At 34.9% G+C, this 26,662-nt stretch overlaps 1 protein-coding gene across 10 annotated transcripts in view; it reads left to right on the forward strand.

Annotated features, from left to right (window-relative positions):
- Positions 1 to 26,662, forward strand: part of LOC113111060 (mitogen-activated protein kinase kinase kinase kinase 3-like) — a 70,184-nt gene that overhangs the window by 42,580 nt on the left and 942 nt on the right. For 2 of the 10 annotated variants that reach the window (XM_026275490.1, XM_026275496.1), the window contains 19 exons: positions 946 to 1,024; positions 1,489 to 1,547; positions 14,427 to 14,485; positions 17,271 to 17,309; positions 18,162 to 18,224; positions 19,309 to 19,360; positions 20,047 to 20,212; positions 20,836 to 20,933; positions 21,566 to 21,607; positions 21,810 to 21,894; positions 21,995 to 22,074; positions 22,253 to 22,313; positions 22,454 to 22,571; positions 22,661 to 22,719; positions 23,199 to 23,302; positions 23,959 to 24,127; positions 24,330 to 24,398; positions 26,243 to 26,335; positions 26,519 to 26,589. In XM_026275490.1, coding sequence (XP_026131275.1) covers positions 946 to 1,024; positions 1,489 to 1,547; positions 14,427 to 14,485; positions 17,271 to 17,309; positions 18,162 to 18,224; positions 19,309 to 19,360; positions 20,047 to 20,212; positions 20,836 to 20,933; positions 21,566 to 21,607; positions 21,810 to 21,894; positions 21,995 to 22,074; positions 22,253 to 22,313; positions 22,454 to 22,571; positions 22,661 to 22,719; positions 23,199 to 23,302; positions 23,959 to 24,127; positions 24,330 to 24,398; positions 26,243 to 26,335; positions 26,519 to 26,589 — 1,566 coding nt within the window. Of the gene's footprint in view, positions 1 to 945; positions 1,025 to 1,488; positions 1,548 to 7,487; positions 7,551 to 14,426; positions 14,486 to 17,270; positions 17,310 to 18,161; positions 18,225 to 19,308; positions 19,361 to 20,046; positions 20,342 to 20,835; positions 20,934 to 21,565; positions 21,608 to 21,809; positions 21,895 to 21,994; positions 22,075 to 22,252; positions 22,314 to 22,453; positions 22,572 to 22,660; positions 22,720 to 23,198; positions 23,303 to 23,958; positions 24,128 to 24,329; positions 24,399 to 26,242; positions 26,336 to 26,518; positions 26,590 to 26,662 lie in introns of all 10 variants that reach the window. The other 8 variants (XM_026275486.1, XM_026275487.1, XM_026275488.1 and 5 more) reach the window with 8 other exon arrangements.

Raw genomic sequence — 26,662 nt, forward strand, 5'->3', positions numbered from 1 at the left:
ACAGGACAGCAGCGTCAGACAGATAGGGATTCAGAGGGTCAGCATCATGACCCCTGCTGTTATCAGAGAGTGATGCCTGGCATGTATTTTTAGCTTCTAGAGTTTGCCCTCCACTGAGTCTCTGGCAGTGGCACTAAGTGATATCTGAAGTGTAAGCATTTAGGCCGCTCTCGTCTTAAACAAATTGATGTGTGCTGATTTTGCTGATGGGGTGTTTTTATCTTAACTGGTCCTCTGATCTGCTAAGATTGGCACACTAATATGCAAGCTATCGATTGAGCACCGCTACAGTCTCAACTTATTTGGTTTAATGTTGTTTACTTATAAAAGCCATTCAACTCGGCATGTCGAATAAGATTGCTTAATAGTGATCGACTGATAGGAGTTTTCCAATAACCAAGGCTGATATTTAGAGTGCAGTGTGGCCCGATGACCAGAATAATGCATTGAAATGATGCTAAAATTTCTAGAATTAAAACACTGTGATATAATACATTTGATATAATATTTAATCATAAAAAAAAACAGTACTGTAATGTATGTGATGGTCCTTTAAATCAACAGGCCAAATATAATAATAAAAATATAATAGTAATTTAATTTTATATTTGTTTATTTTATTTTATAAATAAATGTATTTATTTTTAATGAACAGGATCATTTTCTTCACTATACATTGCTGTTGTAAAAATAGTGGAAAATATGCGATGATTCTTTAAATGAATAATAATGATGATATTTTATTTTATTTTAAAGACTCAAACATTTCATGTGAAATTCACTGAACTACCACTGCATTGGACTTCATTTAGGAATGTAAACCGTAAAATACCCTAAACCTTACTAAAACACTTTGATTGAATGACTTGGGGATAAACTGTTCTTTTAGCCTTTATTTACTGGTTTATGTTTATTTGTACTCTGTGTGTTTGTGTTTCTACCTAGCCTGCAGTGTCTGTTCCACATCGGATTCGCTCAGCAAGCCGTGCCAGTCGGGAAGGGAAGACTCTGTCAGAGATTAACTGTGAGTGTTTGTTGGATTTCTCCCCTGGGCAGACCTGACAGGTGCTCCTGCTCTCCTGAGCATGCCTGAATGAATTTCTCAGCCTCAGTTCTTCAGTGAATAAATCTGTCTGCAGGAGTAGACCAGAAATTCTCTCCTATGATCTGTCTGTCAGTATCTGCTGGGTGATTTTTATTTTTTTGTATTCTGTATCATGCCCACCAGACATGTATGCTGACTTGAAGTAATGTGCGGTTTTGAGTGAACATGCCAGCATGAAATGATAACTTAAAGTTCAGCCTTCAAACACCAGTTAAATCAGTGAACTGACTCATTGTTTAAATAAAAGGAAAGTTTGCCCCCAAAATATATTTTATTAGCATTTACTCACCCTCATGTCATTATAAACCCACGTGCTAATATATTTCTGTGCAATACAGTAAAAGTAAGACTGTTCTTTTAATAATGTTTTTGTTTTCTTTCAGTCGGTCAGGTGAAGTTTGACCCTCCTATAACAACAGAGACAAAACCACATCATGAACCGGTGAGCACCATCATTGTCCTGCTGTTTGCTTTGGGATTTACTGTGACTGCAAACAATTATGTCAGATCAACCAATCAGACTACACTTAGGTATAATTCACCCAAAATTTTAATTGTCTTTTTTTTAATTACTCAACCTCATGTCGTTCCAAACCTGTCAGACCTTCCTTCAACTTCGGAACAGAAATTAAGATATTTTTACTGAAAACCGAGAGCTTTCTGACCCTGCATAGACAGCAACTCAACAGAAACATTCAAGGCCTAGAAAGGTAGTGAAGACATCATTAAAATAGTCCATAAGTGGGACATCAGTGGTTCAACCATGTTATGAAGTTAAGTGAACACTTTTTGTGCACAAAGAAAGAAAATATGAAAAACTGGCATCACATGGTCTTTTTTTAAAAATGTCCTTAACGCCTCTGTGGGCCTTAAACGTGATAGTTGCATTGCTGTCTTTGGAGAATCAAAGAACTCTGGGATTTCATCAAAAATATCTTAATCTGTGTTCCAAAGATGAACAGAGGTCTTACGGGTTTGGAACGATATGAGGTTGAGTAATGAATGACATTTTTGAGTGAACTATCTCTTTAACCCTTTGCTTTAGATCATTACATCATACTGGCTCTGTTCCAAAACCTATAGTGAGCCTTTTAAAGAATTTCAAAAACTTTGAAAGCTCTACAAAGGCAGAAACCTAGTTTGCAACACAAACAGCTCAACTCACAAATGATTATTAATAGAGTTTGGGGTTAGCGTGTTGCTAAGCTAATATGGAATTACATTTGTTTCAATAATAATGAACGAAACTTTATAAAACTGAACAGAACTTTTTCAGATACTATCAAAAATATGCCATTACACAAGAAGAAAAACACAATCAAAATTAAAAAAATTAACTCAGTCGCACAAATTTAAGAGGCTCTTCAAATATGCTTCATTCTTTGTTAGTTTTCCAAAGATTCGTTTTCGCTAATCGTGGATTCTAAATTCATTGCCACAGATTTCGCTTACGTTTCGCAGTTTTATAAAGTTTTGTTCATTATTATTGGAACAAATGTAATTACATAAGCTAACAGTGTGATTAAAAACCAACAACACTCATACATATTGTGTCGATTCACACACTTTTATAGATTCATTTGAGTACTAAATAATTACATATTTTATGTATAATCTAAAAAAAATTGCCATGTCACCATATTGTATGTTTCGGTGCATTCTGGGATTGGCTTCTAAATGCGATGTTGCCTTAGAATTAGCTCTTTTAGTATGTTCTCAAAATTAGGATTCTTACCTTTAATGACAGCCTTTGTTTCTGGAGAGTGTCTATGATCCCTCCATAGGAAGCTAACTAGGTTTTGGAACAGAGCAACTGTGGAACCACCCAGTCATGTCAAGCTTAATTTGAAATCACACTGCCTGTCTATAGCCATTTACAGTGCTCATAACTTTGTATAGCGAACACTTCCAAATGATTTTTCCTATAAGCTGACACTTCCTGTTATGTAACACTTTCCTTGTGTACACCTCAATCCCAGCTCGTCTTCTGACAGCGGCTTGTTTTCTCTCACACCATGTTTGACTGTTGTGCATTTGAGACGTCTGTCTCGCACTCTCACCACCGCGATAATTGAAAGGTTAGATGCAGCTTTCTGTGGCATCTAATCAATAAGACCTCCTTTAAGCGCTGCAGAAAAATGCAGCGTTGACTCATCTTTGTCTCATTTGAGCACTCAGACTTTCTCATGTTGTAACTGGATTTGTCATCCTTTTATAAACCAGATCATTTTTAAACAGCAGGACATCAAATTAATGCTGATTCCCATTGTAGCCTCATGCTTATGATGTCATCTTCTGAATAGGACCCCACATCTGAAGAACCTCAGATCCCCCCACGCTTTGATTTTCTTTGTATTTTCTGGATTCACATCACATTGCCCTACTGTTTCTAAAGAAGCAGTACATAATTGCTGCAACTAGCGGGTCTTTTGTCACAACCGCCAACTTAAGCAATAAACAAAATTTGTATAGATTTGCAACACATTTAAAACACTCCTATGTATTTACATTACATTACATTTATCCAAAGAACCTGCAAATGAGGACAATGGAAGCAATCAAAATCAACAAAAGAGCAAAGATACATAAGTGCTATAACAAGACTCAGTTAGCTTAATACAGTTCACATAGCAAGGGCTTTTTAAATATTATAATAAATAAAAAGAAAACAGAATAGAAAAAGAATAGAGCAAGCTAGTGTTAGTTGTTTTTTATTATATATGTATGTAGTTTGAAGGCTGCATTTGTTTAATCAAAAATACACTAAAAATAGTTATATTGTGGTTTTGTAATATAATAGTAGTAGTAGTATTACTATTTAAATAACTTTTCTATTTTAGCATATTTTAAATGTAATTTATTCCTGTGATGACAAAGCTGAATATCCGGCATTCATTACTCCTGTCCTCTGAGCCAATGATAATTTTTTGGAGATTCTTTGATCAATATAATGAAACAAACTATTTATAGTAAAGGTGTTTACTGTCACTTTTGATTAATTGAATGCATCCTTGCTGAATAAAAGTATAAATTTCTTGAAATAGTGTGTGTGTGTGTGTGTGTGTGTGTGTGTGTGTGTGTGTGTGTGTGTGTGTGTGTGTGTGTGTGTGTGTGTGTGTATATATGTATGTATGTATCTATATGTAAAGAGTTCAGATGCAAAAGCCTCTATGTGCCATCTGAAATTGTCTTCTAAAATTAGCATTTTTATCGCCTCCTGTAATTATGTCCAGTTATTTCACTTGAATTGCTTAGAAAAGGACCTATGCATTTCCATTAGAGTGAAATTACTGAACCTAAACACAGGAACCTGAATAAAATGTTAATTTTAGATGAAAATCAAAACGAAAGCATCTGAACTCTTCATATATATTTGTGTGTGTGTGTGTATGTATATATATGTATGTATGTATGTATGTATACAGTCGTGGCCAAAAATATCGGCACCCTTGGTAAATATGACCAAAGAAAGCTGTGAAAATTCATCTGCATTGTTAATCCCTTTTATCTTTAATTAAAAGAATTCACAAAAAAAGTATACTTTCATTGGATAATAAGAATTTAAAACAGGGAGGAATACCATTATGAAATAAAGGTTTTTCTAAAATACTCATTGGACACCATTATTGGCCCCCCTAGAAATTCTTATGAAGTATATTCCCATTCATATTCACAATTTTGAGCACTCCAGCGTGATTATAAAACATGAAATTATCCAGCAATGGCTACTTGTTTCACAGAATTATAAAGAGGAAGGAAACAATGCCCAAATTCCCTTAATCATCCATCACAATGAGAAAAACCAAAGAATATATATTCTGATATGCAGCAAAAGATAATTGATCTTTAAAATTGGTGAAGTGGCTTTAAGAAAAGAGTTAGAGCAGTGAAAATTCCCATTTCCACCACCAGGGCAATAATTAAGAATTTTCAATCAACATAAAATGTTACAAATCTGCCTGGAAGAGGATGTGTGTCTATATCGTCCTAATGCATGGTGAGACGGAGAGTTTGAGTGGCTAAAGACTCTCCAAGGACCACAGCTGGAGAATTGCAGAAAATAGTTTAATAATTAATAGATAATAGTAAATAGTTTAATAGTTAAAAATTGTCACAAAGAACCTACATCACCACATGTTGTTTGAGAGGGTTTCAAGAAAAATGATCCTAGCTCATCCAAAAACAAACTAAAGCATATTCAGTTATCAGACACGACTGGAACTTCAAATGGGTCTGGCTTCTATGGTCAGATGAAACTAAAAAAAAAGAGCTTTTTAGCAGCAAACACTCAAGATGGGTTTGGCGAACACAGAGATGAAAAGATAAAAAGTGAAATATACAGCTGTATTTTTGATGTCGTGGGCCTATATTTCTGTTGGAGGTCCTGGACATCTTGTTTAGACACATGGCATCATCATGGATTCTATCAAATACCAACAGATAAAAAATCTGACATTGATCTTAAAAAAAAAAAAAAATGGGTCACTGGGCACAAAATCAAGCTTCTAGTATGGCCATTCCAGTCCTCTGACCTGAACCCTATAGAAAATGAGTGTGGTGAACTGAAGAGAAGAAGCACCAACATGGAGCTGGGAATCTAAAGGGCCTGGGGTGATTCTGGATGAAGGAATAATCTCTGATCTCTTGTCAGGTGTTCTCTAACCTCATCAAGCATTATAAGAGAAAATTTAGACCCGATAAACTGGCAAATGGAGGTTTCAAAAAGTATTGAATAAAAGGGGGCCATTAATTGTGGTCAGTGTGTATTAGAGAAAAACATTTATTTCATAATGATATTTCCCCCCATTTTTAATTCTCATTATCCAATGAAAGGATATATTTTTGTGAATATTTTTTTAATTTAAATAAAAAATCTAAAGGATTAACAATGCAGATTAATTTTCACAGCCTTCTTTGATCATATTTACTAAGGGGGCTGATATTTTTGGCCACAACTGTATATATTAGGGCTGGTAAGCGATTAAATTTTAACTAATTAGTTACATGATGTGGTGATTAATTAATCTAATTTATTACATACTGTATACTCTTTTGGACCATGTGAGTAAATGATGACAGAATTGTCATTTTTGGTTGGGTGAACTATAACTTTAATAATTTATTTTCTTAATTTTATTACTATGAAAATATTAAATAATTTAATTTATTCATTCATTTGATTCGTTCAAATGACTTATTAATTTAGAAGTGAAATAAATGGTTCTTTATGAATGGTTCATTGAATCATTAGGCTTGTTTGACTTGAGGCGGGTCATCACCATCAGACCGATCGGTGTGTGATATCAAAGAACCGCAAGAGCTTTAGAGAGCACACGGCTACTTGTGGTTTTGAATCGCTCTCGTGGTACTTTGATGTCATACACCGATCGATCGTGCATCGCCACTTCAAATCCAACGCAACTATGGCCAATGGTTCAACGAGCCAAATGATTCACCCAATTCGTTCAAAACGTGGATTTAGAAATGAAATGCCGCTGTGGGTTGCTCGAAGATGACCAGTTCTGATCTGTCTTTATATTTTGGTTGGAAAAAATTGAGCAAAACAGACAACATTGTGTCTAAAATAACACAATATTAACTTCTTAATGAACTGTTGTATAAGATGAGTAACTTCTCACATTTGCACTCGTGTGATATTGCACTTAGCCTACAGCTCGTGTGATATTTCTTAACCATGTGATGTAAATATCACAAAATTTCAAACAGGGGCATTTTGCCCATACAGTACCTTGATTTTGAGGGATATTCTCTAGGCTCCATCATGCAGTAAGTTGTTGCTCTGCCTCATATTAGAACTGTCATCATTCGACTGTATGAAATGGCAGATGATCCACATAGGACTGGGGTGGGGCAAGTGCGTTAAATGCGTTAATAATTTTAACACATTATTTTTCTCCATAATTAATTAATCTAATTAATATGTTAAATTACCAGCCCTAATATATATATATATATATATATATATATATATGTGTGTGTGTGTGTGTGTGTGTGTGTGTGTGTGTGTCTGTGTGTGTGTGACCCAAAGAGTACTAACTAATCATTAACATAAAGAGTAACAATTGCTTACTTAACATGGCAATAGAGGAGAGCAGAATTATGATCTCTGTAACTCTACAGTATTTGGGTAGCCCTTGTGATCATGGTACCACAACACCACTTTTCGGCAATTATGTACTGTCTCTTTAACACATAGGCCTGTTTAAACACCTGTTGAATTCAAGTGGGCATGGGCTTTGGAAACACATCTTTACCTCAACCGCCCATAACTCTTCTACAGATTTTTGTTTCTGTAAAACCACGTGGGCATCACATTTGTGTGTGTAATTAACCGAAGTTTCTTGGTCCTTCTACTAAACAGCCCGACACTGATGATTTTTTGGACTGTGCCGAAGAAATATACTACACTGCAAGATCTAATCTGGTATTTTTTTTGCGTATTTTACTCTTTAATCTTGCATCCTGTCTGCTTAGCAACGCTTGTGTAGTGTACTTATCCTCCCATATGTGATTTTAATCTCTTTTGTTCATTTCATCGCAATTAATTTTGCCTTATCTTATTTAGATCATGGCAGTCTGTCTTTTCATCTTGCCTGTATATAATATTAGTGTTATTGCCTCTGTCTGTCAAGCCAAATCTCTGTGCTGGATCATTTGTTTAGGTATTTCAGCCTCTAGCTTAATTTCAAGACATATTTCTCAAAGTCGATATGTCGCTGCACTTTTCAGTAATCAAAAGCACTTTGAAATTGCAAAGCAAAGCATTTTATGTAGTCGAGGCCTCCGAGGGGCTTTATTTTTAGGGCTTGTCACAATCAGACACATCTTAAAGTGAGCGAGAGTGAATGGAGAGAGATTAGGGTTAGACAGACGGAATGGATGTTGAGTGGGACGGAGAAGGGGAGCGAATGGGAAAAAACAAGAAAAGAAAGAGGCAAAATAAAGAGTCTGAAGTGCCTGTGCATGTCCCACAGGGATGGTTAAACCAAAGTGCTCTGCAGGTCTGTGAGTGGAGGGGAAAACATTGCCTCAGCAAGCAACGCTTTGCGCAACAACTGTTTGAGGCATCAGCTAATTCTCCAGCAGAGAAACAACCCCAATGTTCCCTTCCAAAACCAATTTATTGTGAACAACTGCAGTACTGAACAATAGTTGGTTACTGAATTCCAATTGGCTTTCTTTCTTACCTATATTTGCATTCTGAATTGTTATTTGTCTTTGTTTGCATCTATTTAGCTGCAAATAATAGTATGTTGGCTTCCATAGACAGCTGTCACGAGTGCCAAAGAGTGTCCGATGCATCATTTTATTATCATCAAAGTCTAAGAAATCTGATATTGAACATCTGATATTAATGATTTTTCATTTATTAATAGTTATATTGGATTTTGAATATTTATTGTGGAATAAATGTTTATATTAACAATATTCACAATATTAAATATATATATATATATATATATATATATATATATATATATATATATATATATATATAGACATATATATATATATATATATATATATATATATATATATATATATAGACAGTTTTATTTTAATTTGACATCTTATAAAACATTTTAAATTATATCTTATATATATTATTATTTCTTTTTTTGCAAATTTTGTAAGAGTAACATTTTGAATTAAGCATATTTCATATTTAGATTTTCTCTTTCATGCTCTCTCTCTCTCTCTATCTCTCTCTATACACATCTTTATTTATTAAATATATATTATTATTTCTTTTTTTGCTAATTTTGTAACAGTAACGTTTTGAATTAAGCATATTTCATATTTAGATTTTCTCTTTCATGCTCTCTCTCTCTATACACATCTTTATTTTTTTTTATCACGTCAAATCAGTTTTGGTGATTTGTTATATAAAGGTAAAATAGAACAGATTTTTTTTGTATTGCGCAATTAAAAGTTTTAGAACGAAAACAATTTGACGTAAAACTGAGTGAATACTTAGGACATACTTTTGACATTAAATTTGTACGAATTGAAAACTTGGCCTAAATCTTCTAACACCGTGTCCATTATATGCGATAAATGGTTTCTTTTCCACATTAGCTTTTGTCCTAACTAGTTGCGACGGTGACACGCAAAATTTCTATTTTAGAAATGGTTTCTATTTCCACGACCTTGCGGCTGGAACAACGACACACATACGACCTATATGACTGTAGATAATCTCGGGTGATAATGTGCTTTATTCAAAGTTATACGTGTCTAATGTGAGTTTGAATATCATTTTGCGTGACCTCATAGCCATACTGAAAGCAACTACGGATAGTACCTCAGATCTAGAAAATAAATTAAACCAAAAATGTACGTTAAAACTGAACTCCGTGTGAACCAACAAGCATGTTTCATAACAAAGGTGGTATCAGTTAGTATGTACGTTCAAAATAGTTAAAAAGGTTTCATTTTTATGAATTAGATTATAAACATATTCATTTCAATGTGAGTGCAGAGCGCTTTCAGAGAGAGCCCGCCTATACACGCTTCTGATTGGCTGTGATATTTGATTGATTCTGCCGCGTCACATCTAGTGTGGACACCCAAATTGTTTGTCGCTGGAATCTCTTTCATGTCACAGGACACTGTGTAACGCATCCTACTTAGATTGTGGATACTAAGGCCCCGTCCACACGGAGACGCGTTTCTGTGAATACGCACAAATTTTTTATCGGATAGGTGTTTTGTCCACATGGATCCGGCGTTTTCGCAAGGTGAAACCGCTATTTTTTTAAACCGGGTCCCAGAGTGGATAAATTTGAAAACGCCGTCTTTGCGTTTTCGTCTGGACGGCTAATCCGTATATTTTCTGAAACGATGACGTCATCAGCTCACGTCTCCCCCGTAGTCAGACACCTCTACGTCACGTATCAGCATCAAAAACATTAACCAACACTGAACGGTTGTCTTTTTATTAACGAACATTAACACTGATTAATAAATGTATTGTTCCATGTTCGTTTGTATGCCACGCGCAAGGTTTATGAGCATAGTCCAAATCTTCTTCTCTGTTTTTAGTGCATCTCTGTGGCAGAATTACAGCGCCACATACTGGTCTGGCATGTATACTATATCATTTTGCGGTTTCGTGTGGACGCGGATATTTCTTGAGACGAGGAAAAAAAAGATCGGATTGGGGTAAGCTCCATCTCCGTGTGGACGGGGCCTAAATTTCATTTGTGTCTTTTTATTAGTTTTTACTATTAGGCAGTGACAGGGAGGATGTTGTTGCATAGTTTGGCAAGTTTTTAAAGCCTCACATCATCAAGCCTGTTAAAAGAAACGTTTCCCCTTTTTCATCTTTTTGCGTTTTTGTGGCTTTCTTGAGTGACACCTCATCCATCTGGTCTGAAGCCCACGCACTGAGGTGGCACAGCGAATCACATGCTTGGAATCGGTGTCTTTGACTGCCTATGAAGAAACCAAAGGGAGGGAGATGAAAGAAGGCGGTGACAGAAGCAGTGAAGCGGATAGTCTGGGATGTTCTGTTAGCTTTTACTCCTTTACTCTTCCATCGTTTCTCTCTCTATCGCTCTTACTGAAACGCCTCCCATCAGCAGAAAGGCAGCAAGCGAATCGGGATATGACAGTTTGCTGTGCAAAAGAAATTTGGTTTGTTAATCTGCAGGGCAAAATCAATGAGGTTCTGTATTCCAGAGAGAGAGGAAGAGGTGGGGAATTAATGATAGAGGTGTGGAAGCAGAAAAAGAGAGAAAAATTAAGAAAGCATTTGAGAGAGAGAATGTCCTCAGGATTAATCATCAGGAACCTGATTATTATAGCAAAATCCTCTGCCTGAACATTTTCTGTAATGGATGAAGCAGTCCATAGCCAACTTCCCTCAAAAAATAAGAGACATCATTTCCCTTAAAGGGATAGTCCAGATTTTTATTTTTTACTCATCTTTGAAATATTGTGACTTCTTCAGTACGTTTTGGATATAAAGTCCACTTAGTCATAATGGTTCTGTTTCACATTTTTTTCTTAAATCAGTCCAAATTCTTAGAACATTCAAAACCTAAAAAAAAATCTGAAATAAGTAATAGAAATAAAATATATATTTTAATAATATATATATATATATATATATATATATATATATATATATATATATATATATATATATATTAGGGGTGTAACGGTTCACAAAATTCACGGTTCGGTTCGATACGATACACTGATGTCACGGTTCGGTTCGATACGTTTTAGATACAGCAAAATGTAAAAACATCTCAACTTTTCAGAATGCCGCAAGCGCACCGCGGGTCATGTGACAAGAACCAACCAATCAGTTTCATCCTTTCCCGTAACAACGTTGAGAGCTCAGCCAAGATGAAGGAACAGCTGATCATAGTTGTATATGGATTGCAATTTTGAAATAAATTCAGTAGCAGAGCTACTGCAAGCGATTTTTAGAGCTGCAAATCCATTTATCCTTCGCTGAAATTTCCGCGTCTCATGGAGAGAGCACGTCATTGTTGCTTAGCAAAGACAGACGCCTCATGAGCGCTTCTGCCCGAGCGCTTTGGAAAGGAGGAGAAAGACGCGCTTAGCGTTTTCCATGCGTTTTTAGGCACGATATGTGAACGGCCCCTAAGGCGCTCGCTCACTCAGCACGCGCTGAAGGCTCGTTGCAAAATGTCTAATGCATTTAACAGACCAGAAATATAAGATCCTAAAATAACCAACAGGTCTGGTGTTTGGGTTGGATTCCCTGTAAGCTATAGTTTCTAAATGCTGCAGGGATAGTTTGCTGCGTGCATGTTTCTCCTTTTTTCGTCTTTTCCCAGATAGTACTGACGCATATATCCCAGATATTCCCGCTGGTTTTTTTTTTTTTTTTTTTTTTGTAATCCCGCTGGTGTACCCTGTCATGTTGCAGATGCGACATACCGTTGTTTTTTTATCCACCACTCTCTTGCCATCACCATTATAGCTTAAAGGGAATCCAAAGTGCACCCAAACACCAGACCTGTTGGTTATTGGAGGATCTTCTCATTTCTAGTCTGTTAAACGCATTGGCTATTTTGCAACGAGCCTTCAGCGTGTACTGAGTGAGCGAGCGCCTGCTGAGTAGCCTAACATAAACATATAAGATGGTGTTTTTTTCTTCTTCGGGAGTGTCAGGGGCGTTGCCTGTTACGTTGTTTGGGTTATTGGGCTACCTTGTTGAACGCATATCATTATATTTCTTTCTCTCTCTTTTTTTTTTTTTTTCAAATATAATTAATTACTCCAACGAACCGTTCGGTATACATAATGCGTACCGCGTACCGAACCGAAAGCGTCGTACCGAACGGTTCAATACGAATACGCGTATCGTTACACCCCTAATAAATATATATATATATATATATATATATATATATATATATATACACAGTTAATAAATGTACATTTTAAGATAATACATTATACAGTTATTTTAAATCACTAATATGGTCACACTTTTTTGAAGGTTCAATTTTCACTATTTACAAACCATTAACTATGACTTTTGCCTCAATAAACTCCTAATTTGCTACTAAATAATAGTGAATTAGATAGTTGTTAGTTTAGTTAAAATTAAAGATGTAGAATATGGTCATGCACAATATGTGCTTTATAAGTCCTAACGAACAGCCAATATGTTAACGATAGGCATGCTAATAAGCAGCTAGTCAATAGTGAGAATTGGTCCCTACTTAAGTGGTACTAATAATTTTAATAACTGTAGTACTAATAGATATGTTTGGTTTAGGTGGAACATTTCTGTGTTGTCTAACATGTGGTTATTTGTTACTGATATAGGTGTTTGTTCATGCATAGACGGATAACTTCCCTGCCACGTCCTTTCCTGGTATTCTCAGGCGATTGCCAAGTTAAATTAACCTTATTTACTGTTTCAGCTGGTCATGACGTGTTGAAATGACATTAGCTCCCCATCCAGCTTCCATTATAAGATTAGATTATTTACTGTAAACACGTTTTCTCCATGCATTGAGGGATTGTTGAAATTGTTGTGATAATCAGCATGCCACAGATAAACATTAGGTCGAAAGCAACGTCATGTTCCTAAAATATTCCTCACATTACATATTTTCAGTGTCTGAGGCTCTGTATTTTATAGATACTGCCTCTGTTTTATGATCCTATTAATTCATGAACACTAAGCTATTTCAAGTCATTGCCTGCTTGAATGATCATATTGGTGAGTGGGAGGAGAGAGATAGCACATGGCCCAGTCCTCCCACAATGCCCTAACTAAGAGTAGAACATTGTGAAAACTTTGAATTAATTCCTTTCCAGCAGTCTTCTGCAATGAACATTTTAATTGTATTTCACTCACTTTTTTCATTAAAAGAAAAGTGAGAACTTAAGTTTTTCGGTATTGTCAGTCTGCCTAGGTATATCCAATCTGTTCCATGTGAATAAAATTGCAAGGTTTTTTCTTTTTTTTTTTGTGATTACTGTTGTTTAATTGTACTACAAGTATTTTCAGTTCACCCAAAGATAAATAAAAACCTCCTTCATTTGCTCACCCTCATGTTATTTCAAACTTGCATGCATTTATTTTTTTATATACATAAAAAAAAAATTGTGCATACAATGAAATTCAGTATTGTTTTAGACCCCACTGACTTAATCGTGATTAATCGCTTCCAAAATAAAAGGTGTTGTTTACATAATGTATGTGTACTGCGTATATTTATTATGTATATATAAATACACACTAATACAGTATATATTTTGAAAATATTTGCATGTATATACATTTATATCCTTATATTTTATATTTATAAATATATTTATTATATAAACATAAGTTTTTTTCGTAGATATATACATGCATGTGTTTGTATCTATATGTACATAATAAATCTACACAGTATACACATAAATATTATGTAAACAACACCTTTTATTTTGGATGTGATTAAAGAATCCAAAGATGATTGTTGCAAGAGCTGTGTGCTTGCTTGATAACGTAGAGCTAATACATTGTAGATGAATGCTCATCTCATCATCTCTTCCATTATATTTTTACTCACTAATAGACCTCAAAATTCCATGTGTGGATTAATAGTAGACAACACTAATCACAAACAAAGAACCTAGAGTTCATAATTGCTAGACATGTCATGCAGATCTTACCATTCATGTTCTCTTTTCATGCATCTTTTTACGTGTGCATGAATGTAGCAAAGCTCTGTGTAAATGTACTTGTGTTGCGCGTATTTTAAAGCTTAAGATGAAGATATACACTATGTGACTTGCTTTCTCTTTGTTCCAGGATTTACAGATGGATTATGGGCAGGAATCCCCTAAAGGCTCCATCCTGGGAGGAAATAAGTAAGTTTCAGCACATTGTTGCACATTAAATAAAAAGTCAGACAGCAAAAAATTCAATCCACCTCATAGAACATTAAACTATAATATTTTTTAATTAAATGTACATGTATAAAACATTTAAATTATTTTAAAATATATATTTTCTATATATTTACTTTATTTCTTTTCATAAGCTCTACAGTACCTTCATAAAGCCATAGAGTCTGAAAATCATGGGTTTGAGGAAACATTGCATCATCATGTTGTCAGCTTGATGATGCATTGAGTTCAGTTGTATGTCAAGCTGTGTGTGATTTCCTTTCCCTGTATTCATGAGAGAGTTCATTCAGAGGTAAAGGCACATGGAGGGTTTGTTCATGATGTGTGTGTGTTTCTCTGCACATCCATTTATCTCACACCTGACATTGCTGTCTCACTAATGTGGCACCATGTTGCAGGTAGCTTGTGTGGGATCTATATGAATGCCTTTCTTTTATAATATACATGCCTTGTTGACTGATTTTGCCATATAGTGAACAGAAGGTCTAGTACACCAGATGGAATGGCAGTGAAACCATTCCCTCTGTGTTTGTGTAAGCGCCTGCGCGTGTGCTCAGAGGTGTTGCTCTCAGCTCTCGTCAACAGATGGGTCCTGAGCACTTTGGAGAGACACCCCCTCAACGTCACAATTCACCAGATATGAGCTGTCATCCACTCTCATTCAGTCAGTTTTATGCACAGATACAGTAATCAGCCTCTGTTTGGTTAACGGTGGTCTCTGTAGCTGAACAGTGGAATAGTATTGTCAGGATGAATGGTCCAGGTGCGTGTGTTCTTTTGGATATTGAATGCAATGAATTGAGAAGGCCATTTAATTAAATTTATTTAATGACAGATAACATGTCACAATATTTATTTATTTCTAGTTAATTTTTTATTCATTTTAGTTTTTCTGATCATGTTTGTGCTTTATTGTAAATATGGCTAAAATGCACTCTGTTTTATGAAAATAAATATAAAGCAGTTTTTTTGTTGGTTGGAAATTAAATATAATAGCCCATATGTCTGCTGGAAGATGGAACAATAGGACTATGTTATTCTATGCTATAATTTACACATTATAGCTGTTATGTTGTGTATTTTTACTGCAGGAGGATTGTTGTTATGAGCACAAAATGTCATTGGTTTGATTCCCAGGGAACACACATACTGGTAAAAAATATATACTGTATGTATATACAGTAATATATACATATACTGTAACCTGAATGCACTGTAAGTCACTTTGGATAAAAGCATCTGCTAAATGCATAAATGTAAATGTCTATAGTATCTTTTTATAATAACAGATACTCTATTGACCCATTATACTGCCACCTATTGGTGTGGAGGAGAAACTATGTAAATGTTTTTGGGTAACTAATGCTCTAGTCTAGTAGAAATACTGTATTTGTTTGGTAATAGGGGAGTACTGAGATACGGTGCAGTTTTTAAATGGTAGCCACCATGATTTTCTGATATGTCTAGATAATTTTCTTTGCTGTTGTTGCTGTTTTTAAGATTTTTAGTGGGAGTTTTTTTTTACTTAAATTTTGTGAAAAGATAATTAGCTAAGAATCACAAAAAAAGGCAAATTTTTCGATTTAGAAAATCCATCATGGTATTTTCTCTAGCACATGGTGCACAGAAATTTAATTCTAATGTTAGGGTGGCTGTCGTCTAATATCGCTATAATAGCATGTCTTTCAGTGATTTTAAGAACTGCATAATTGGCGAAGGGTCCTATTGTTTTTCGAAATAATTATTCTTGTTCTCCTTATTGTGCCTTTTGGGGCTCTTAAAAGGCCCACCAACTGGCAGCAGAAGGTGTAATTTTCAAAATGATTTGAAATCAGCCTCTTATTTTTACCTGATTTACTTCAGACTTCATCAAAATAATATCAGATCAAGGGATTCTTGATATCTTCCACACATCAAACTTGTATAATATTCTTTTCAGGTGTTTTTTTGAGGCACTTAAATTGAGACACAAAGTTGATAAAAGTGTGGGGGGTGGGGTCACCAAACTCGGTCCGTATTGTTCTCATTAGGGCAGACAACTTTCTAATTTACAGTCATTAACTACAACCAACAGGAAGTGGGCTATGTTGGTTTGAATATGTATTTTAAAAAAAATCTGACTCCGTTATTGCGTACTCCTCCTAGGGGATTCATGCAATTCACACAAACTGTGTCAACGTGATGCCAAGATATTGAAGATGCTACGTTGTTAATGTTTTTTGTATATTATGAACTGTGTTACTTTAGCAATTTATTAAAGTAACGTTAAAAAAGGAAAAATGTTCTTCTGTCTTTAAAGTGAATTGTCCAGACACAGGAGTGGCAGTGGCACCTGGAGCTTGGTCCTGTCATCACTTTTGCAGCTATATTTTTTTGAGGAACTGTGAAGCTAGTTTTATCTTCTGATTTTTCATTTATTTTAAATCCCTTTTAGTCCAGAAAACCTTACTGTTCAATTATTAAAGTGCAGTGTAGATAAACAACTTTGAACTGAGATTCCAGACAGTTAAAAGCAGACATTCTCTTAAAATTTTACAACTAAACATTGGACTGTTTCCCAGTGTCACTGTAGACAAATGAGCAGTAAATGCTTGTTTATTTAGCCTGAAATCAATGAGGTCTTATGGATCCTTTGATGTGTTATAAAACTGTTCATCATGTGTTTTTACACGGGCTTTGCAGTGAAAGAATCACCTGTTTATATACCCATCTCCCATTTAATAAATTCTTTTTTTTTTTGTGATAGAAGCCTCTTGAAATCTGTTGAAGAGGAGCTGCATCAGAGGTATGATGCCGTTGCTTTGTTTGTGTCCTTCACTCCTGTGCTCTTTCATTAGCTTTTTTTCCCCCCTTTGGCTTCCTCTCTCTTTATCTTTCCATCTTTTTGCTGCTCTGTCAATCTCTACCCGTACATCTACCTCTCTCACTCTCTCTCCCTGCATAGCTGGTTTTTCATCTGATCAATATTTGATGTGACCTAACCTTGCCCTTTTGTGCTTGTCCGAGCAGAACAAAAGCCTGATTTGCTTGGCAATGCTGTGTTTTAGATCTGTGTTATTTTTGCCACAGTATTAGTTTTACATTCCTCAGGGGGACATTAACCAGTTAGTCTCTCGAAATGAAATTTACTCCAGATGCATGTCTAGATTGGTCTTTGGGATCATCCTGTTATTAATTAGTCACACTTTGTTGGCCATCTTTAAAGGGAATATCACTGAACATCCTGAATTTCCGGAGTTTATATTCATGTAGTATTTGTGTTACATTACCTAAATGTTCGCTTTGAAATTACAATTTCTTTTAATGTGCTGTATATGGGCTCATTCATAAAGGACATGCTCTTGTGTTCAAAACCAACTGACATAGCGAAATGGAATATTGAGGAAAAGAAAATGTAACTTTCTTTGCATGGTGTCTCAAAAATAAGATGCTCATAGCATGAGATGCTGAAAATAACAGCGAAGGTTACACAAAGAGCCTAGTTAGTGTGTATTTACATAGACTAACAATTAAAACTCAGAATGTCCTATGTGAATGACCCGTTAACCTTCAATCTTAACCATGGGAAATCGAGGAAAGTGCTTCAAATTAATAATCTTCAATAAATGAGCGTCACAACCTTCTCAATCCTCATTAGGGGGCATGAGGCTCATTTGGAGGATGATGATGATGGTGATGATCTTGATGATGAATTGCAACAGTAAGTTCCTCTGATTCTGTAGCCAATCCCTTCTTGCTGGTCTAGAGGTTAAAACACTTAAAGATCATGATGCACTGGCAACTCTTTGGCAAGAATTCAAGTTCCTGTGAGACATTTATATTTACATATACATATATGCATATATATATACATACATACAAACAAACACACACACACACACACACACACACACACACATACACACACATACACACACACACACACACACACACACACACATATATATATATATATATATATATATATATACATATATATATACATATATACATACTTATAAATTTGAGACACATATGAATATTTCTTTTAAATTAAATACTGTTTTTCAGTGTCCCCTGAAAATGTTGCAAGTGTATCATGACCTTTTTAGTTCTATTGGAATCATTCTATCATCTGTTTTCTTTTCTTACTAGACACATCTCTTTTTCCCTTCATTTAGCAATGCCATGGCTAGAAGGCGTTTTAGAATGTTGAGGTTCATCCAACTAACTCTTAAGCATTATTTTTCCAGGTTCAAATGCAAGTGAACTACTACCATGAAACTCGTAGTGTCCTCTCTTAGTGATGCTGGCAAGCTTTCGTCTATATTTAAAGGAATAGATCACTCAAAATAAAAATGTTGTCATTATTTATGCATTCCCCTTTTTCAAACTGAATGCTGTTATTAGCGTCTATCAAAACAACACAATGAAGCACCATGTACTGTGCGTAGTCAGTATGACTTTTGCACTGTATTCCATTCCTTTTTTTAAAAAAAATCTCCTTTTTATTTTTCATGGAAAACAATAACAGCATACAGGTTTGAAATAGCATGGGGGTTAGAAAATAAAAACAGCATTTTCATTATAGAGTGAATTATTCCTGGCGCATTTGATTGCATGTTTGTTTGTTGTCTGTTTCCTGTCCTATATTGTACCCCTGTTGGTCCAGTATCTGATGAAACCAACCACAAAGGTCCATTAACATCCTGTTAATGCCCTAAATTATGTTTGTTGGTTGTAGCATAATTAGCATAAATGATTAGCATTGTGAATTATCTAATTGGATTTCTTATTTGTTTCAGCACGAAAAGCTCCACTATGAGGCCTAAGGTCCCACCACCGCTTCCTCCCAAAGTAAGAATAAATTTTTTTTATTATTATTTATAAAAATGAGATTTTATAATAAACCTTTTTAGTGTTGAAAACATACAGTAGCATTTAAAGGTTTTCAAAGTCAGTAAGGCATTTTTATTACTTTTATTCCGCAAAGATGAATTAAATTGATTAAACGTGGCACTAAAGAATTTTACTGTAAATTAATTAAAAAAAAAGATTTTTAACCTTTATATTCATCAATGTTTTAACCAATAATAATAAACGTTTCTTGAGGATCAAATCAGCATAGTTGAATCATTTCTAAAGGATTGTGTCACACTAAAAGACTATAGTAATGATAAATTATATCCATACCAGGAATACATTATATTTTAAAATGTTTAAATAGAAAACAGTTATTTTAAATTGTAATTATTTCATTATATTACCTTTTACTGCATTTTTAATCAAATAAATTCAGACTTGATGAGCATAAGAGATTTCTAAAAGAAAAAAAATACAATCTTGCCAACCGAACCTAGGTGTTTGCTTTGATTTAGCAGATTTATTTTGAGCAACCAAGTCCTTTTTTCTGCCTTGAAACAAGCTTATTGGAAATCAGTGAATGGCTTCTAAAGTTTTTTTTGCTTCCACTTTTTTTTTTGTAATCACAGTATTTGATCTGACAGGGTAGCGTGCTGCTAATTTTGTTCTGCCATTTCCAGCCAAAGCCCAGTCCCGGACCGCATCAAAGCCCCTCCGGTGATCATGACGGTAACCAGGACACTATAAAGCGCTGCCCGGAGCCCGAAAGCCCTGCTCGATCATCCACCAACATACCCCCTCGACCTCCACCTCCTCGACTGCCCGCAAACCAGCTCAATAGTTTAGGTAATGAGACCAATCGGGAAGAACATGGCCCGTGGGAAACCAAGGGGGAAGCTGGGATATGTAGTCTGTTCGACGAGAGACTGCAGGTCTTGTTTGATGAAGAGGAAGATCGTGATGAGGAAGGAGACCGTAAGAGAGGCCCTCCCCTTTAAACCTGGTTCAACCCCAGTCACCAAACCTGTCTCCAATCCGTCCCACTGTTAGTTTCTTTAGTTAGCTCATAGTAAGACTACATGTCATTCTTTCCTCTTGCGCTTTCTAAGAGAAATGGCGTCAGTAGTGCTGGCATGTGAAAATGTCACACACCCACTTGAAGACATCATGAGTCACCCACTCCACCCTTGTATTCTTTTCCTTGTCAAATAATTGTTCTCCTGTCAGTTAATGCTGCAACCATCTTTTTTGATTCATTACACTTGTTTAGTTTTTGTTGTGTCATAGTATGGTCGCTGCAGATTGCAACAGGAGCTGCTAATGCTAAACTTCTTAACTGAATGTAGATAAAAAGAACATTTTCTTGACATGTGATCCATGGACACTCTTGCTAGATACCTACTCTATGTGAAAACACAGTGTTAAGACAAAAAACCTAAACTGTTTGTTGTATCTTTTCTTACCCACAGGCAATGGAATGAGCCCGTCTGAACACTCGCCCTCAACAGAGAGACAGTCCACAATGCCCCCTGCTGTTCCTGTAACAAAGGACAAGAAAGATTTCCCAGTAATGCTCCATTTTAGTGCATTCCAGTATTGAGTCTTGTAACACTTATGGTTACTGGCGGAAGAATTTACAATGTTTGCTAAATGCAATTTTTTTTATATATATAAATTTAATATTTTAATACTCTTGAATCACTGTTCACTAATGCACGTTATTAAAATATTTAATGATCAGATATTTTAACAAATTATGAATTTGTTTATTATTTAATAATAATATAAGTATTGTGTAACGTGTGTATATATAGTTAAATACATATGTAAATATATATTACTATTGCATATTTTTATTATTACATACAATCATATCGTATCATTTTTTACTTTATTATGTACATTTTATTGTTATTTAATAATATATTGATATTGTTTTATTGTGTTTAAATATTTATAAAATAAATTGTTTAAATTTTACATAATATTATTAATTAAATTATATAAAAACAACAATACATACAATTGTTTTATTTGTAATAATGCAATATAATTATATGTATCAAAAATAATATTAATATTATTACATATAATCAATCTATCTGTTCTCTATCGATCTATCTAGTAGTGAAATTTATCTAGAGAAACTTTTGTTTTAATTTGATGTTTATTCTTTGTTTTGTTTTGTTTCCCCCACAGAAACCCATCAGCAATGGTCTCCCACCAACCCCAAAGGTTCATGTAAGTGGACATCATAGTTTACTCAGTCGTACAGATCTGTGGCACTGTCCTGGGACTTAATTGCTTGTATTTTTTTTATTTTTTTTATTTATGTATGTTGTCTTTTTGATAGCGTTGTCTTTTTTGTCGTGTATAAACATTTTGAGCAGTGATTTATTTGGCTGAATCTGATTTATCCGATGTGTTGTATTTCCATGTGCAGATGGGAGCATGTTTCTCAAAAGTCTTCAATGGCTGCCCATTAAAAATACACTGTGCTACCTCATGGATCAACCCAGGCACACGAGGTGAGCTTGTGAAGATAACCTGCCCAGTCTCAAATTTTAACATATAATGGTTCATTGTTATATACAGAAGGTTTTGTTCTTCCCCAATCATGCATTTCAGACCAGTATCTGATATTTGGAGCAGAGGAAGGTATTTACACATTAAACCTTAATGAGCTGCACGAGACGTCCATGGAACAGGTGTGATGTTACTTTTCAGATATTTTCAAACAGATGTGTAGTTTTCCTAACAGTATATAACAGTAGTAATAGAAAAAAAAATGCAAATGTGTCTGGAAAACTCCGTTTGTGTGAAGTACATCCTTACATTGCGGTGTGTTTTTGTCTTGTGCTAAAGCTATTTTTGTGTCATCCTCAGCTTTTCCCCAGGAGATGTACTTGGCTGTATGTCATGAGCAACAGCCTGCTATCAATATCCGGTAAGATGTGTCATGCTTTATAGAGTAGAACTGCTTGTATATTAAAATAGTTAACCTTCGTAGCATATCATATATGTTGAAGCATTAACTGACAAAGACGCTCTGTCCCTGTTTTGAATAATGAAAATGTTTTTTGGCAGGAAAAGCATGTCATCTGTACTCTCACAGTCTGATGGGCCTATTTGAACATGCTCGACAAATGCAGAAACTCCCTGTTGCCATACCCACACATAAATTACCTGACAAAATAATCCCCAGGTAAATGTGCAGGTCTCTGTGTGAGCTTTAGGATGGGACCAGTAGACAAACTGTAAATACTCCATTTGACATTTTTATTTGAATTTCAGGAAATTCTCAGTATCCACTAAGATCCCTGAAACAAGAGGGTGTCAGAAGTGCTGTGTTGGTGAGCAGATCCCGTCATTTCCTTCCTTTCTGTATTTCTGAATATACAGGAGCTTGATCTACATTGGCAGATAAAGTTAATCTTTTAATATATTTGAAAGAAGGCTGCATTTATTTGATCAAAAATACATTAATATTGTGAATTTAAATGTAAATATACTTTAACATTTAATTTATTCCTGAGATCATAATTTAGAAATCTCTAGATAAAGAGCTCTAGAATATTCAGTATTATCTGTGCTGAAAACAGCATTTGGAAACAAATCGTTCATAACATAAAAAATGTCTTTGCTGTCTCTTTTCATCAATTTAATGTGTCCTTGTTGAATGAAAGTATCCTTTTTTATAGCTTTTATATCATAGAGTATTGTTTCCACAAACATTTGAAGCAACAGTTTAATTCAGATGAGTTTGATGATATGATCAAACAGGCTTTATTTAAGGTTTTATACTGGGTTTTGTTGTCTTGTTTATTCTCAGTGAGAAATCCGTATACTGGTCACAAGTATCTGTGCGGTGCCTTTCAGTCCAGTGTTGTCCTGTTTGAGTGGGTGGAATCCATGCAGAAATTCATGTTGGTCAAGGTAAGTCACTGGTTCCCATCTTCAAAACAATAGCTGTGTCTTAATTTGAATGCTGTGCCCTCTGGATGTTTTATTCATTGGCTGCATGTGTCATTAGCTACGTTTCTATCCAAAGTTACGAATAAAACGTATACACAAAATTGGAATATTGCATGAAACATTTGTGCAATATTTCCATCTAATGAGCATCACTTTCTGATGAACTAAATATCATGAAGAAAAATTTCAATTGCTGCAGTATAGGAGAAGGCCTGCAGACGAAACGCTGTCATGTTATTCTTTTGTCGGAGTCTGCTGTTTAGGAAAGCAGTTCTGAATTTTCAGTTCTAAATTTTCATAATGGTTATTATTACTTTTAAACAAGACATCCTCAATGAAATATGTAGCCAACAAATGTGACCCCTCAGAGGGCGCAGTAAGATAGGGTTTGTTACTGAGTGCTATGTGGATTAGCGTTACACTAAAATCCATAGGAGATGTGTTTAACTGAAGGTTCTGGAAACAGTATGTAGCACATAGGCCACATTAGTTATTCATTCCTCCTTTAAGCTTCTAAAATTGCTGATCTTCTACTTAAGACTTGTAATTAAAATTGCTTTACTTGGCATTTTCAAACACACGCTGTTCCAAATTAAGCACCGACTCATTCCCTGCAGAGCATAGACTTCCCCCTGCCGTGTCCGCTGGAGGTGTTTGAGATGCTGGTGGTCCCAGAACATCAGTATCCTCTCATCTGCATAGCTGTGAGCAAAGGGACGGAGCTCAACCAGGTGGTGCATTTCGAGACCCTCAACCCAAACTCTACCTCCAACTGGTTTGATTCTGGTGAGTACTTTAAAACATGACACCACTGTCTCTTAATGTAATAGCTTTAAATGTTTTAACAAATATTAATGTAATAAATAGTTTTTGCAATTGTTTATAATCCGTTTATACAAAATATCTTTTTTTTCTCATTTAAATTAGCTTTTTTCCTGTTTTCTTTTTTAGATATGCAAAATTCTAGAAATTATTGTTGTTATTTCAGATACCCCACAGAGCTGCGTGATCCATGTGACCCAACTGGAGAGAGATACCATTTTAGTCTGCTTAGATCGTAAGTACCAAACATGGCAATAATAGATAAATAATAGATGTGCATATATATATATATATATATATATATATATATATATTTATATATATATCACTGATTCTTGAGAGTCGGGACAAAACAGGTTTTAAAAAACTTTTTTTTTAAATACACACTATATCAATTAAAGTTATATGTTTCTGCAGAGAAAGGTCCTAGCTATTTAACCATGTAAAGGAACAGGTTCTAAATAAAAACACATTTTCAACAAATCAACATGTTTTCATTCAGAACTTGTTTAGTGTCAACTCCATCAGACACACTAAAAAGTATACAATTTTAATTCTTTCAATCCAACAAGAAACTAAAATTCTGAAGTATATTGTAATAGTGTTTAGTTACTCTGATATGTAAAAAAATACAATATATACACTTAGGTTGTGATTCCACACTATTCTGAAAACTCAGATTTCTAAATATTAGCATTTTCAAACATTGATTTTAACTTTAATATTTCCTTAAATAAATAAAGAATAAATAAAACATAAGAGAATGTAGATCAGATGGTCCTTTATTACAAAAACAACATAAACTGAAGGAAGAATATTTTTTCCCCAAAAGATTAACAAAAAAATACATCCAACGCTGTTGATGAAGATCTGACGGTGTTGACGAAAAACTGATGGTGTTGACAAAAATATGTGTGCATTGCTGATTAATGAACAGATGTGCTTTTCAAATACTATACTAAAACTACTCATTGTTTTTAAAGTACTGTAAAGCAAACTATAATTAAGATATTGCACATACACCATTTCCAACTATTATAAATTACACCGTTTCCAACTATCAAAAAAAAAAGAACAATAAGGGAAACCAGGGGCCCTCCTCCCCCAATTTTTTCATCTATCTCCTCTATACCACTTCCTGCTCTTCTTTTTCTCATCCACCTCTTCTCCTCTTCTTTTCCTCTTCTTTTTACTTTGAAGTGAGGTGTGTGTGTGTGTGTGATGTGTTTGCCCTGCACTGCCTACTTTATACTGGGTGTGATCTTAAATTAACAACAATAGTGCAACACATAATCTAAGCTGCGTTTATGCCTTGGGCAGCAGGCGTCGGACATGCTCACGCTCTATGAAGTCCATCACATCAGGGGCTATGCTGTAGATCTCTCGTTTTCTTAATTTGACTGGTGATGCAATTCCCATTAGTTTCACTATGATGTCTTTAACTGGGCAGAAACAGACATCCTTTGTGAGAAGCTTAGGCTGATACTTTGCTGTTGGACCATGGGGATGCAGAAACTCCACTTTCACATCTTGATGCTCAGTATCCACGGCAATGGTCTTGGCTAGCCACCAGTGGTCATCATATACTACTGCTAGCCAGTCTCCATTGTTAAGGCTGCTAACAGTCGTTACTGTTCACTTCATGCATTGTTTTTTATATTTATACCTCTTATTTTTTATTGGCTATATATGTTTTCACAATTTTAGAGCTTTTTTAAAGTTTTTTGGTATGATTAATATTGTGACCGCTTGCTGAGGACAAGTGCAATAACATGGACCTTCTAACCACAGACCACACATTAAAAAAAAAAAAACCCAAAAGATTAAAAAGTTTATTCTAAAAATTACATGGGTATATACAATTCCTTTAGATTTAACTTTGTAATTATGTCAATCATGATGATTTTTTAAATTTTTGCTATAAATTAGACTTTTCTATATGGGACATGTTTTGTCCCAACTCTCAAGAATCAGTGATATATATATATATATATATATATATATATATATATATATATATATATATATAGGTATTTATATAACAGATATATATTAATTGCTTTTTTTCTTCCTCTCAAGGGTGCATTAAGATTGTAAATTTGCAAGGTCGGTTGAAGTCCAGTCGAAAACTCTCAGCAGAACTGACTTTTAACTTCCAGATTGAATCAATAGGTATGAGGCCTTGCTACATTAACGGTGGCTTCAAGTACATATTTCTACATTTTCTAAGATCGCTGAATTTAACAGTTAGCCTTCAGTCATATTTAACTCTTTTGTAAGGGCAAAAGCAAAATGGATTTAAATCTCTGTTTTAATAACTCTCTCGTGCTCTGTCTATCTATCTGACCATCTTAGTTTGCCTTCAAGACAGTGTGTTGGCCTTCTGGAGGCATGGCATGCAAGGACGCAGCTTCAAGTCCAATGAGGTGAGTCTTGCTGTGTATATGTGAGAGATAATATACAGAAAGACTGTATTTATACACAGTATGTTTGAATATG

The sequence above is a fragment of the Carassius auratus genome, chromosome 11, assembly GCF_003368295.1.
Source record: "Carassius auratus strain Wakin chromosome 11, ASM336829v1, whole genome shotgun sequence".
NCBI lineage: Eukaryota > Metazoa > Chordata > Actinopteri > Cypriniformes > Cyprinidae > Carassius > Carassius auratus.